This window comes from Nicotiana tabacum, chromosome 23 (genome assembly GCF_000715075.1).
Source record: "Nicotiana tabacum cultivar K326 chromosome 23, ASM71507v2, whole genome shotgun sequence".
NCBI classification, from domain to species: Eukaryota; Viridiplantae; Streptophyta; class Magnoliopsida; order Solanales; family Solanaceae; genus Nicotiana; species Nicotiana tabacum.
In genome coordinates this window covers 104,657,544-104,671,559 of record NC_134102.1, presented here as the reverse complement: position 1 = coordinate 104,671,559, position 14,016 = coordinate 104,657,544, and the positions used below count along the sequence as shown (strand labels likewise).

Genomic DNA, 14,016 nt, shown 5'->3' with positions numbered 1-14,016 from the left:
CGTATGTATGCTTTGGATTGTCTTTTGTCTTCTAGAAAGCTAGACATTTGTTTACCAGAAAAAGAAACAGTCAAAATGTTTTCTAAAACAGTTCATCGAAATTCAACTTCAAGCACTCGTTTTGCAACCTAAAAAGGGAACGAGAACCATAATGAAAATTGAATGCCTCACATTATTAGAACATTATGTATCTAATATTGTCTTTTAGGCATGTTTTAATTGGTGAGGTAATCATACGTACCAATTTATGACCTTAAAAAATTGAACCAAATCAAAAGCCAAATAAATCAGATGTGAAAATCTAATATATCCTTTGATTTGATTTGGTTTTCAATTTAAACAAATTGACAGTATTTAGTTTGGTTTGACATTTAAGAAAAAAATCAAACCAACCAACTGTTGAGTATATCCATTTATAAATTTATATGACCATAAGTATTTAGTTTTATAGAGATGCCTTATATATTTTAAGCCATAAAAAATTGTATTGACATATTTGTGTGTACTTGAGTTTTCTATTCTTCTATATATTGTAATTAATTAGGAGTGATTTGTTTATTGTTTTAATCATTGAGGTTGGATGAGTTTGATCTACGAAAGTGATTAATTTTTACATCTCATGCATCGTTAAATTTGTTGCAGATATATGTTTAAATATAATAGCTTAATTAATTTTTTCAGTTTTTGCTAAACATATAATGTTGTATGTGAAATTATGTCTTTAATTTTAGTAGATTGAATGAAATGAATTTGTACTTCATGCAAAAAGAAAAATATAAGAAGGCCGAAATTGGAACACAAAGTAGACTTTATTTGGTTTTAGTTTGGTTTAATTTGTACATCTATTGAATCGAGGTTTTGTTTTGGTTTAGATGAAAATCAAACCTAATTGAATCACGAACACCCCTATTTTGGCGCATGGAATTTGATTAATTTTTGGAGTTACATCATATTCAATCATTTTAATATTTTAAAATTAAGTACCGTAAGTTGCAATTCTTTTCATGTCAACACGATAAGAAAAATATATTTTATAATATTGGTCAAGTTTTTCATAACTGATTGAGCTAGCTAGAAGCAGGAACTCCTATTTATTTAAGGCTAGCTGTAAACAAAGAAAACAAGAGATTCGTGGTTGTACCGATACCAGTTGACAGCAATTGGCCAGTTTCCTACAGTTGACCGATTGATCCATAAGAGCGGTAAGGGAGTGATATTTACAAGGACGGGAAGCGGTATCGAACAAGAAGAGCTGGAAACGAAGCACCCTTTGAAAAGCTTCTATCTGACAGGAGGAAGGGAAAGTATCACAAAATTGAGATGGAGGGAATATTTTTTAGCGCCTTGCTTCTGGCTAAGCTCCAATCATACAGTGTCTCGTCTGGTGTAGATAATATTAAATATAATCAAAGCAGAAAAAATTCGAACAAAGTTCAGTATAAGAGTCTTCACATTGTTTTTCCGAAAGAAATATCAGAAAGTACAGTTATATACTTTCTGAACCCTGGTTTCTTGTTAAGCTCTTCTCCTGTGAATCTTGCATTCACCACTTTTATCTCCTCTATATATATGCTTCTAGCACCTGTATAGAGGGTGGGAAGTCAAGCAATAGTAGTTGGTCAATCGGAGACTGCTACGAAATCTGTTTCTTTCTTTTTTTAATCAACTTATCCAGTCTTTTTTTTTAATTACTTCTTATTCCTTTTTTAAAAAACTTTAATCATTTCCAAAATAATGATTGATTTCTTTTTTCTTTGACATTTCTTGGAAGTCCAAGTCTGCCCTAGTGATGTGTTAGAAGTTTTTGCTGATAATATAGCAGTTGTTCATGAGCGGTACATTCTTGTTTTTCTTTTATGGTGCGTTCATTTTTGTGATATATTGGTGATTTGTTGGTGAGTTAAACACCCCATTATTTATCGAATATATAAAATAAGTTAATGTCACTTAACAACGTCGTTGTAGTATAGTGGTGAGTATTCCTGCCTGTCACGCCGGTGAACCGGGTTTGATCCCCGGCAACGGCGATTTATTTTAATTAATTTTTGTTTTTGGTTCTTTTTATCTGAGACAACGAGGCCCTACTCGTCGGACTGTAGGCGAAGGAATTGTGCACGTACTAAACAAGATTGGGCTACCACAAAATCTCAAAGTGTAGGCCGAAATCAACTCACGATTTGTATAGAATGGACGTTGCCTTAAGATTGGATCTCAAGACCCTATGGTGATTATTTCCCAGAATACAAGGTTAAAGAAAGTATATATTATATATTCTTTAATTAACTGAACCATATTGATATTAGGTGCTTTTCTAATTTTCTCTTTCTATTTTATTGTTCTCTGGACTTCATTCTAATATACTGGTTAAAGTTCTTATGCGGTTGAAGTGAAATAAATGAGAAGTCCCCTGAAGGTCAAAATTTCGAATCTCTTAAATGGTTAGGAAACGCAAATCTCTCATTTTTAAAGTAGGCCTTTTTTCTCATTCAGGGATTAAAAATGAACAACAGTCTATATCTATATTTATCTATATATATCTATCTATACTATATTAAAAGTACAAAGACATTTAACGAAATATCGTTTGCCTTTTTTACCCTTTAAAATATAATTTCACATTGAATAAAATAGTAATTTTATTTTCCTAATATTTGGGATTCTAAAATCCTATAATTTTAATATTAAATTCTTTCTTATTTGAATTACATAAGAAGTCCTAATATTTAGGACCTTCAGATAAAAAGTTTTAAAAAAAAAACTTTAAAAAGGCTTTGATTTGGGTGCTAAAACTACTCTAAATTTTAGAGGATCTAATGTTTAGGGTGTTAGAGTTGTATTCTAGAAACGTCACTCATTCTATTGTAGCACAAATATATAAGTAGTTACTCGTAATCGAGCACGAACTTTCATATAATTGAAAAATCTTAACCCTTGATTTAAAAAAAGTAAAAAAAAAGCAAGAAAAGAGCTTTGAAAGTTTAAATTGGATATTCCAATTATTCTAAAAGAATGTTATTTTTGCATGTACCCTAGGATATATGAGCAATGCCTTTAGCGAAATGTCGTTCGCCTTTTATACCCTTTAAAATAGAGTTTCATATTGGACAAAATAGTAATTTTATAATTTTTCTAATATTTAGGATTTTAAAATCCTTTAATTTTAGTATTGATTTTTTTTTATTTTGAAATATACAAGAAGTCTTAATATTTAGGACCTTCAAATAAAAAGTTAAATAAAAAAAAGCTTTAAAAAAAGGCGTAGAATTGGATGTTAAAACTATTCTAGAATTGAGAGGAACTAATATTTAGGGGATTTAGTTGTATTCTAGAAATGTTACTCATTCTATTGTAGCATAAATATATGAGTAGTTCCTCATAATTGAGTACGAGTTTTCATAGAATTGAAAAATCTTAACCCTTGATTTAAAAAAGTAAAAAAGCAAGAAAGGAGCTTTGAAAGTTTGAATTGGATATTCCAATTATTCTAAAAATGTTAATTTTTTCTTGTACTCTACCATATACGAGTAGTTCCTACTTACAAGTAATGATAACACCGAATTTACATTGACATAGAAGATGTTAACGTTTGATCTTAATTAACATTAGGATAAAAAATTCACAATAAAAATAGTTTATTCGATTTAGCAATTTTATTAATAAAAATAATAATAATAATTTATCTAACCAATTTAGAATAAAAAAGAGTTAGAACCTTATAAATATAAACTCAATACACATACTACAAAAAAAATATTAAAACCAAATCTAGATTTTATAGCAAATCTCTAAAAGATTTTTATTTTAATTATGATTTATAAATTATTTTATTAATAACAATTAAACTCAAATTTATATATGCACAACCTATCTGATAAAACACTAACTTTCAACGCGTAATGTTTATGATTTTTTTACCTTTTCTAAATGAATTTGATCTTAGATAAAATTGTAATTATAATTAATTTAAAACTTTATTATTGATTTTATTCATCGTTGGATCTTGAAGATTTCTTCATTTATCAAGCTAGCAAAATAGGACAAATATTCATTATTTTCAAGATTAACACCTCTTTTTTTTAGATTTTTGTTTTAAAAACGTTTGTTGATTAATATTTATTAAACTATATAGAAAGACTTACTATTAAATATTTTGTATATCTTTTCCTTATTTGAGATATGTAACAACAACAATTTTGCAGAAAATAAGTAATATCAAAAATGAAAAAATCAGCAGAGAATATGAGAATTATACTAATAATTTAATTATCTCAGTAAAAAGAAAAAGTAAGAAAGGCTTAAATTCGAAAATATAACTAAAGTCGATATGGCGCTCTTTCGATTTTCTTTATTCTTAACTATAGATTTACAGAAGTAAAATCAATTATGTTATATAAGTTAATTATCTTAAATAAAAAAAATTAGAGAAAGACTTTGTGAAAAGTTATACTTGATTCTTTGGGTATACAATAGTATGTCCATTACCTTTTAATTAAAGCTTTTTCTATGTACACGAAAATGCAAATACATCGAATTACCTCAATATTCATATTTATCATATTTTTGAACTCAACATTAAATCTAGAAATACAGTCAGACCTCTTTATAACGTCATCCCTTTATAATAGACATTCATCATAAAAGTCGAGTTTTTCTCGAAAATCGAATATTATATTATGTTATAATATATGTCCTCTATAACAACACTTCACTATAGCAGCAAAAAAAATTCGGAATAAATAACGATGTAATAGAGATATTTGACTGTACATGTGAAATGTCACTTAGTAATAACACGTCATGTTATGAATAGTTTAATAATATTTAGATAATCTATTATAATTTTATACTTATTGATAGTAGGAAAACGAGAATTTAATCTACCAAAGCAAATAATTAGGCACATATGGTAAATTTGGGGAGGTTATCGCGAATTCAAAAACCTTAGGGAGGCATTTTATTGGCATAAAACTATTGGGAGAGACATGAAAATATCACTATACTTTGATGACGTTGTAAAGTCATGTAATCCATTGTAGTGAAGCCTCCTTGATAAAACGCTGTCGTTTCGAGGGGTGGAAGACAACGTTAGAAACTTGTCAACAGCTTCGGCATCCACTTCCCGAACACCGATATACACTATCTGAATTCTGAATCATGGGATTGGAAGAACCTGCTAGAATTTCAGCCAATGTCGGAAACAGCAGCGACGGCGGCGGCGCCTCCACTTCCGGCAGCGTGAAGAGGTTCCCACTGGCGGCGCAACCGGAGATTATGAGAGCCGCCGAGAAAGATGACCAGTATGCTTCCTTTGTCTATGAAGCTTGCCGTGATGCTTTCCGTCACCTCTTCGGTCTCTATCACTACACCCTTTTTCTTAGTTAGCTTCGCTTCGTAACTGTATATCTTTCTGAAATTTGTAAGTTCCTGTTTTTTCAGGTACAAGAGTCGCTGTAGCTTACCAGAATGAGGTAATTCCCAAATTTTCCTTTTGATGCTTCAATACTGTGTCGTCCCGAGTTGTTAACTTCATTAGACTATGTGCAGTGTGAAATAAGGAAAGAAAAAAGATTTATTTTTTGTATCTAAAGAGTTGAAAAACAAAATAAGCGATTTTAATTTTTTAACTTTTGTTACTGTTGAGTGGATTAGGGACCTTTTATGTAACTTGAGATTTGTTTTCTCTGATTGATTACTCTGTTTGTTGAAATGAACTTCATTGCAAAATGCATTTGGCGAGTGATGTATCTGAATTTGATTACTAGTCAGAATGAATTTTATTCCAATGTATTCACCTAATTTGGAAATTCAGAAAACTGCCACTGGGAGTTTTTCAGCAAGAGTCACCCTCACCTTTTACTGTGAACTTTCACACAATGTTTTTTTCATTCTGGTCCTCTTTTGGTTGGGGTAAGCCCAGGTGGTTAGAGTTAGAGTTCCATATGGCATCCTCGTAAGCTTAGGAGATCAAAGAAATAAAAGAAAACTATAGGTGGCAATCAGAAAATGACGTAATAGTGGGTTGAAAATTTTGTGTACTCCTTTTACGTTGGATATGAGTTGATTAGAAGAAGTTAAAATGATTAGAATGATCTAGCATCAAGCGAACGATGTGATTTCAGTGCAAGAGCAACTTGCTTATCTCGAGGGCATATTATGAAGATAACTGATAATGTTACCCAAATAGTGGCTATGCATAATTCAATTATTTGCTGTAGAATTGGACGGGAAAGAAGAATTATGTTTATTTTTTCTCTTCCAACCATACCTAACAACAAAAGTAATTGTCTAGTTTTCTCTCCTCCTTTACACTTTCCTTTTTCTATTGTGGAGCCAAAAAGACATGCAAGATAGCCTGTGGGTTTTAATTGTGAAGCCTAACAGTTCTAATTTCGTAAGTTGTTTACCTAGAAAATATACCCTATGGATAGCGATCACTTCCTAATACTAGCATTTGGTGCCCTCTTTTTTTTTCAGGCAAAACTCTTGGGGCAAATGCTCTATTATATGCTGACAACGGGTGCAGGGAAGCAAACACTAGGAGAAGAATACTGTGACATCACTCAGGTTCAGGGAGTATATGTTTTGCCCTTTCTGCCTCGGGACAAAGTGTCCTGAGCCATTTGGCGTTACTTTTTTTGTCTTGGTTTTGTCTTCACTCATTTTTACTACTCCCTCCGCTCCAATTTTATGTGTGGAATTTGACTCAGCACGGAGTTAAGAACGATAGAAAGTTACTTGAAACTTGTGGTTCTAAACCTGTCATGATATTTTAGTGATTATAAAAGCATGTCATTAAGGGTAAAATGTGAAATTTAGAGTTAAATTATTTCCAAATATAGAAAGGTGGCACTCTTTTTGGAATGGATTAATAAGGAAATAATACCACACAAAATGGAACAAAGAGTATCTTATTTGATAGGGAGGAAAGGATAATATTCTCTCTTGATTAATGTGTCCATGGATATATTTCCTAGCATAATTGTAATGTTCGCAAGCATGCATTTAGACATTGTATAAATGATGTTCTAGCTTACATGTAATTGGTTCCTTCAGCAGTTATATTTATCGAGAAGTTTTAGTCTAGAACATTCTTTTTTTCTGCTAAGAAGTCTTGGTCCAAAATGTTGAACGTAGAGTTCAAAACCAGTCCACAGTTCTAAGTTATACGATTTTACCATTTGATATTCAAAACTGCGTCAGCAAATATTTGCTGTTCTCCTGTGCAATTAAGCGTCTATGTTCCCATTACAGTTTACTATTACAGGTTGCAGGACCATATGGGCTTTCCCCCACACCTGCAAGACGTGCTCTTTTTATTTTCTATCAGTCAGCCGTTCCATACATTGCAGAAAGAGTCAGGTTCATCTACATTTTCCAAGAGACTTCATAGAAAGACGTGCACATCTCTTACTTCTCCTTGTGCCAATATTTTATTAGTGTGTGATTCTTGCAGACCATATCAATATTTATTGCCTTGTTATTTATTTATTTATTTATTTATTTTTTGTGTGTTTTACAGTTCTAGAGTAGCTTCCCGTGGCATCACCCTTGCTGATTCAATGGCCGACTATACATTTGGGGACGTTCGTTCTTCAAGCAACGAAGCTGAGGCATCAGCGACTGTTGAGATACAGTCATCTTCAACATCCACTCCCTCAATTTCAGCTCTTTCAAGATTAAAAGCCAAGATAAGGGATTTCTGGTTGTATGCTGTTCGAAGGTGGCCTTCGGTATGCTCCCTTCTTCCTAAGCTTTTTGTTATGTGAGATTGCCAAAGCCTGGGTGTTAAATGAAGTGTTTCTCTCTCACTTTTATATCTATTCTCTGTCACATATGTTATCCACAGACTCAGTGAATAAAGTTGCTTAAGTTAAGGAAGCATCTATGACATCTTGTATTTCCTGGAACATTTTAGACTGTTGGATGGTGATAAACTCTTTGAATCTTGTGCACTCGCCAATTGTTAAGCCAGGGGTGCCTTGTGGAGTATTATTACAAATAAATGTTTGTGATATTCTATTTATGTAGGACAAAGGTTTAGAATTACTTCCACCCTGAGTAGAATGCCTCGTAGCACGATAAATCCCTATTTACTGATGGTCTCCCCTTGGAGCTGCCAGGGCTGCTGACTGCCATGTTCAACTCCTTTATGTAACTTGCCAAAGTGGCTAAGATAGAGTTTACATGTAGAGATAATTGGGCAGTACTTTGAATTTTTGTTAAAACAACATACATCCTTGCTGATTTTTGTAGGTGCTTCCTCTTGCTCGTGAGGTCTTGCAATTGGTTATCCGGACCAATCTCATGTTCTTCTATTTTGAAGGTGACTTTATTTGCCACAATAAACTTAAGTGCTGCTAGTTTCTGAAACACATGCTGAAAGTCATTAAACTTCTTTTTACGGCAGGATTTTATTATCATATATCAAAACGTGCTGCGGGCATTCGCTATGTGTTCATTGGCAAACCTATGAACCAACGACCTAGGTAAATTGCTTCCAGCTTCTGTTGCAGAAATAGTTGTATGAAGTCTATTGTCTGTAACTCTTTGCATCATTAGCATCTGTTCTTTGAAAAGTGACTTTTCCCTCTGACCAAATTTGGTAGATTTTCTGGCTATATAATTTTTCCATGCTTTTCTTCTTGTGGAGGAAAACAAATTTCACATAAATGGTTCTTTCATTGGACCAAGATGACATCCCTTCTTGTATACCTTGGGACAATATTTTTGTATCATTGCTTATTAGTTTTCTGCCAGGTACCTGTGTTCTTTTTTTTAATCTTTCCCTGATTTTTAAAGGAAAAATTTAGAGTACCGTTTTTCAAATGGCAAGACTGCTTAATTTTGCGAAAATATTTTACATTGGACGTGTTGCCGCTTTATGTGCTTTGGGATGTGGGTAGTCAGCTACTTCACTTTCATGTACCACTTAAAAGTTTTTCCGGCCATTTTGCTTAATTTTCTATATCAAACTTCAAAGTAGTGGATGATCCTCTGTCTGGTACATAGTCATCTCTTAAGATAGTGTGGTTTATGGCTCTTATCTTCATTAAGATGTCAGTTGGACTTTAATGGGTGGCCAAAATGTTCTTGTTGTGCAGATATCAAATACTAGGGGTCTTCCTTCTAATTCAATTATGTATTCTTGCTGCTGAAGGTCTGAGGCGTAGTAGTTTATCATCCATTTCAGCTTCTGTTCAACAAGCACCCTTTGGAACCTATCAGACTTCTACAGGTGAAACATTTTGCATAGTCTCTTGGTCTAAGAAATCATGACATTCTCCGATTATCATGTGCTAAATGTTTATTTATGTTGATCACTCCAAAATACAAAATAATTTATTGTGTGAAGAAAAAGAATAGTTGTACCCATTATGGACTTTCATCACCTGCTCCAAGGGTGTCACTAAGGCTTCAACACTAATAGAGGAGAGAAGGAGATTAATTTCAAAAAAGCAGTTTCCTATGATTTGGAAGATTTGATCATGGCAGAAAGAGTGATTATGCGTCAGAAAGTTACAAAATTTGGTTACGGTCATCAAGTTCACTTTTTGTATCTTTGCAGTTATGCATCTCTTGTAGGTCTGCCAATATGCACTCGTAAATTAACATTTTGGCCTTTTCTTTTTTTGATGAAGTAATTTGTTCATTGATGGCATCAAGAAGATGCAGTAGTACAAAAGATAATACAGCAAAAAGAACTAAGTCAGCTCTAATACAAGAAATGCTAATCTAAGACCAAGGTGCTGACAAAGTTCAGAAAGCTGTCAGGGGTGTCTACAGGGGACAATTTGTGCCAACTAAAAAGAAACATTAAGCACCTAGCCTTAATAGAGTGAATTGGAGTTGATACACCATCAAAGCATCTCCTATTTCTTTTTGTCCATAAACACCAAAAAATACTAGCAGGGATCATTCTCCAGACTTGTTTGATGGCTTTATCAACTTTCCATGTGTTCCAGTTTCTAAAGGCTTCCTTGGTGTTCTGAGGCATGACCCAGTTGAGTCCAAAAAGTGAGAGAAACATGTTCCACACATCTGCAGCTACTGGACAGTGTAGAAACAAATGGCTGTTGGTTTCTTCATTGTTCTGACACATGTAGCATCTATTTGCAATCTGAAAGCTTCTTTTCCTTAGATTATCCTGAGTGAGGCATGCATCTTGTAGTGCAGTCCAACAAAAGCAGGTGACTTTTAAAGGAGCTCTTGTTCTCCAAATAAACTTTCATGGCCAGCTTTCTACCATTTCATTTTGTGCTGTCAAAGATGTATATCCAGCCTTGACAGAATAGCAACCTTCCTTGGACTTGCCCCACTTTAGCTTGTCCACTGCATGAGCATTGATTCCATTATTCTCTAGCCTTGACAGTAGATTTAGCAGCTCCTCATACTCCCAGTCTTGTATATACCTTCTAAGAATAATGTTCCAACTGTTGTTTTCCCTGTATTGAGCAATGGATGAGTCAGGATCACAAGAGATCTGATAGAGGTTTGGAAAGTCATCTTTTAGAAGACAGTTCCCTAGCCATTTATTTTTCCAGAATTTGATGAGTGTCCCACTTCCCGTAGAAAAGTAGGCATTCTGATAGAATTCATCCCAGAGTCTGCTAATGTATTTCCAAGGTCCAACTCCATGTGAGGCTCGGGAGATTTTTGTACACCAATGGCTTTGGGCTCCATGCTTAACTGTGACTACCTCTTTCCAAAGTGCTTGGTTTTCCTGAGAGTATCTCTATAACCACTTCATTAGTAAAACTTTTGTTATGTGCAGCCATATAGAACATTCCCAGTCCACCTTGTATCTTAGGCATTGTGCATTTAGACCATTTGACAAGGTGGAATTTGTGTTCCTTACTGTTCCCTTCCCACAAAAAGTTCCTCCTGATTTTGTCAAGTTGTCTCAGTACCTTGCTAGGCATAGGGAATAATGACATAGTATATGTTGGAATGCTATCTAGAGTGCTGTTAATCAAAGTAAGTCTACCACCCATTGAGAGGTACTGCATTGGCCTTTCTATGTTAGTTTTTTCTTTCTTCAGGTCTATGGTAAGTATCTTTTTCACTTGTTGGCTGTAACCTTTTCTCTTTGTGCCTTTAGGCCGAGGTTTACCTGTTTTAAATGAGGAAGGCAATCTAATTACTGCTGAAACTGAGAAGTATGGGCTGGTTGCTGAATCCACATCAACCTCGGAGGTATATTTTGTTTTACTGTCAAGAATTAAGTTTTTTACATAATTCATTTAGGAAATTTAACCTAGAGAGAATTTTATCACTTTTGCACTGTTCAAAAATTGCTAGTAGAGTAGTTGAAGGTTATATGAGTATAACTTTGACTTTGTGCCTTCTATAATGGGTTCCACTCTAAATTGTCAGACTTCAAGCACCCTTCTTTTTAATTTACAAAGTTACCATAACCTTCCCCTAGTTCTATTCTATATTGCAGAAGTCTCCGTTCCATGAGTCAAAGCATTTGACCTTCATATCTTAGTCATTAACCAACTAATATTTAAAACTAAATTTTAAAATACCTACGCTTTATTATGTCAAATTACATTAACTTCTATTTTTTTTTAAATAGAAAATTTTCACTATGTTGATTCACACTGATAGAATTGATTAGTAAGGTCTTTCCACTCAAACAGACAGTAGTGAGTTCGAGGATGAAAGAACCAAAAATAGTAAAAGCATGTTTGACATTGTCTTCTAATAAGATATTTGAACAAAATAATTCATGCTGCACTTGGCAATCTTGGTAATAACAATATAATTTGGGATACCTACAAATTAAATATTTATGTTGTATATGATGTGCCAAATATGTCAATTATTACTTTCAACTTCACCATTACTTACTAAGGCTGAGAGGTTTAGGGTTCAAAGTTTAAAAGAGAAGGTTATATTACACACACAAACATATAAATGCAGTTAAAGGAGATGCATTGATGCATCTCCTTCTTAGACTAATCATCTTTTTTGTTTCTGCTATTTATTATACCCTTGTTCTCCATTACAAGGTACTCAAGCACATGGAATTACAAATGATTAATCACAACCCCTACCTAGGTCCCCTTTTCATCATTGCTAGCTTAATCTTACGTTTTTCTAGCCTTAATTTTAACTAATCCAACAAATTATTCTTTTGTTGTTTCAGTCACAAGGAAGCAGTTCAAGCAAATGCACGCTTTGCTTAAGCAGCCGCCAAGATCCAACAGCCACACCTTGTGGTCATGTGTTTTGCTGGTATTGACTCCTGACTGTTTCTCTTTTTTCCCATTATTTTGGTTGACCTTTCATTCCCTGCAAAACCAAAACCAGAAAGAGAAAAAAAGGAGCAAAGATGTGAAGACAGCAGAAAAACTAAATAAGAGATTATGAAAGAAGAAGAAAACGACATAATGCTCTTACCTTTTGTTTTGACTACTATTTGTAGGAACTGCATAATGGAGTGGTGCAATGAGAAGCCTGAATGTCCTCTTTGCCGTTCTCCTATAACACATTCAAGCTTAGTTTGTCTGTATCATTCAGATTTTTAGTCATGGATAGGTCAGATATTGCAAAAAAATCTGCAAATAAATCACCAAGGCCGGGTCTGTTCTCGATGTGTCAGAAAACATTCAGTGGTACAGTTGTGTACTTCATACTGAAATGTGGGATCTCTTTTATTTTCGGGTGCTGGAAGCCATAATGGGGTAAAAAGGGTGGTTGTGAGCTGTGGAAGGAAGTAGAGTTTTGCTATTGATTTACTAAAGTTAATGAGGTTAACTTTTGTGCCATGTAATGGTGTAGCAGATTCATTTATGGAAAGCAAGCACACAACAGCCATTCCTCGTCTTACACAACACCGCTACTTGTCTTGCACTGAAGAAAAAGCATTGGATTTCCCTCATAAGAAGTTTTTGCTGCTGTTCCGTATATCGTCTATATTACATATGCTTCGGGACCAGATTGACTGGATAAAGTTGCGACTGAATCAATCATTGTTGAGGTATGACTGGTATTTGTGATGTATGACGAAACACATTTTCACCTGTGGTATTCAAAAGAAATTAGTTTTTTCAACCTCAAAATTATAGTATGTGGAGGTGTTACAGCTAACTGTCTCTGGTTTTCTAAACCGAAAGAGGAAAATATGCACCTTCCTTTATTTACTTCTCATTTTATACTTCTATTGCATTAGAAATACATTTCGTTGCTTGGTCTACTTAGCAATATTTGCTCGGTACTTCAGTATACCTGGAAAAAGAATTTACCAGACCATATTTTGACTTTACATTTGAGAGGATAGTATCAATAGACATTAAAGAACGGATGATCCCTGCAGAAGAATCACCCAAGTTAATAAGCCGAGCTGCATCATTTCGTTAATGCTGAGAGATTTGCTTTTATTTTGTCATATTTATTATTATTGTTATTTTTTTGAAAACTTTTCACTCACGTCTTAAAACTCATTTTAAATTTTTTTGATTATGTTTTCTAAGTTATTGTTTAGCAAAAGTATCAACCAAGTAATATAGGAAGGAAAAAGAAAAGCACATTTTGGAGCTTAGCAGTTTTGGAAGATTGTCAATGAAAGTCATTTCCTTTCTTATTTTCTTTCTTTTTTGTTCTCATTTTATTTTAGCAAGTGAACCAACTCTTAGGGGGTTGAACTAAAATTTATAGTCGTGGATCTGTCCTGTCCCTCACTCATGTATGTGCTACTTCAAGACAAGTATTATAATGAGAAAATGTGGGACAAATAGTACTACATTCGTGTAGCTCTCTGACAAATGAGTATTTTCCAGAGGGGTAAAAGTATACACAGGCAAAACTCAGTACTATTACTTATAAGATGAGAAAGAAAAGTTTTCCTGCTTATAATTTAATGAAAATTGGGTGAATCGTCTCTAACTGTCAGACCAAATACTCTTTTGAGTTTTGACCTCCTTATACATACCAGACAAAACTTCCATTCATTCTAAGACACACTTTTTTCACATACAGAAGTATTGGAAGTTAAATAACATAACAGCATCA

The 14,016-nt window shown here is 33.6% G+C and overlaps 1 protein-coding gene across 1 annotated transcript; it reads left to right on the top strand.

Annotated features, from left to right (window-relative positions):
* Positions 1–5,139: 5,139 nt before the first annotated feature.
* LOC107776203 (peroxisome biogenesis factor 10-like) lies at positions 5,140–13,144 on the top strand. The gene is given in 11 exon segments (NM_001325210.1): positions 5,140–5,350; positions 5,437–5,468; positions 6,475–6,564; positions 7,265–7,359; positions 7,520–7,730; positions 8,254–8,323; positions 8,408–8,486; positions 9,102–9,235; positions 11,099–11,193; positions 12,152–12,240; positions 12,431–13,144. Coding segments are annotated over 11 exon segments (1,194 nt in total). The 5' UTR covers positions 5,140–5,154; the 3' UTR covers positions 12,534–13,144.
* The last annotated feature ends 872 nt before the right edge of the window (positions 13,145–14,016 follow it).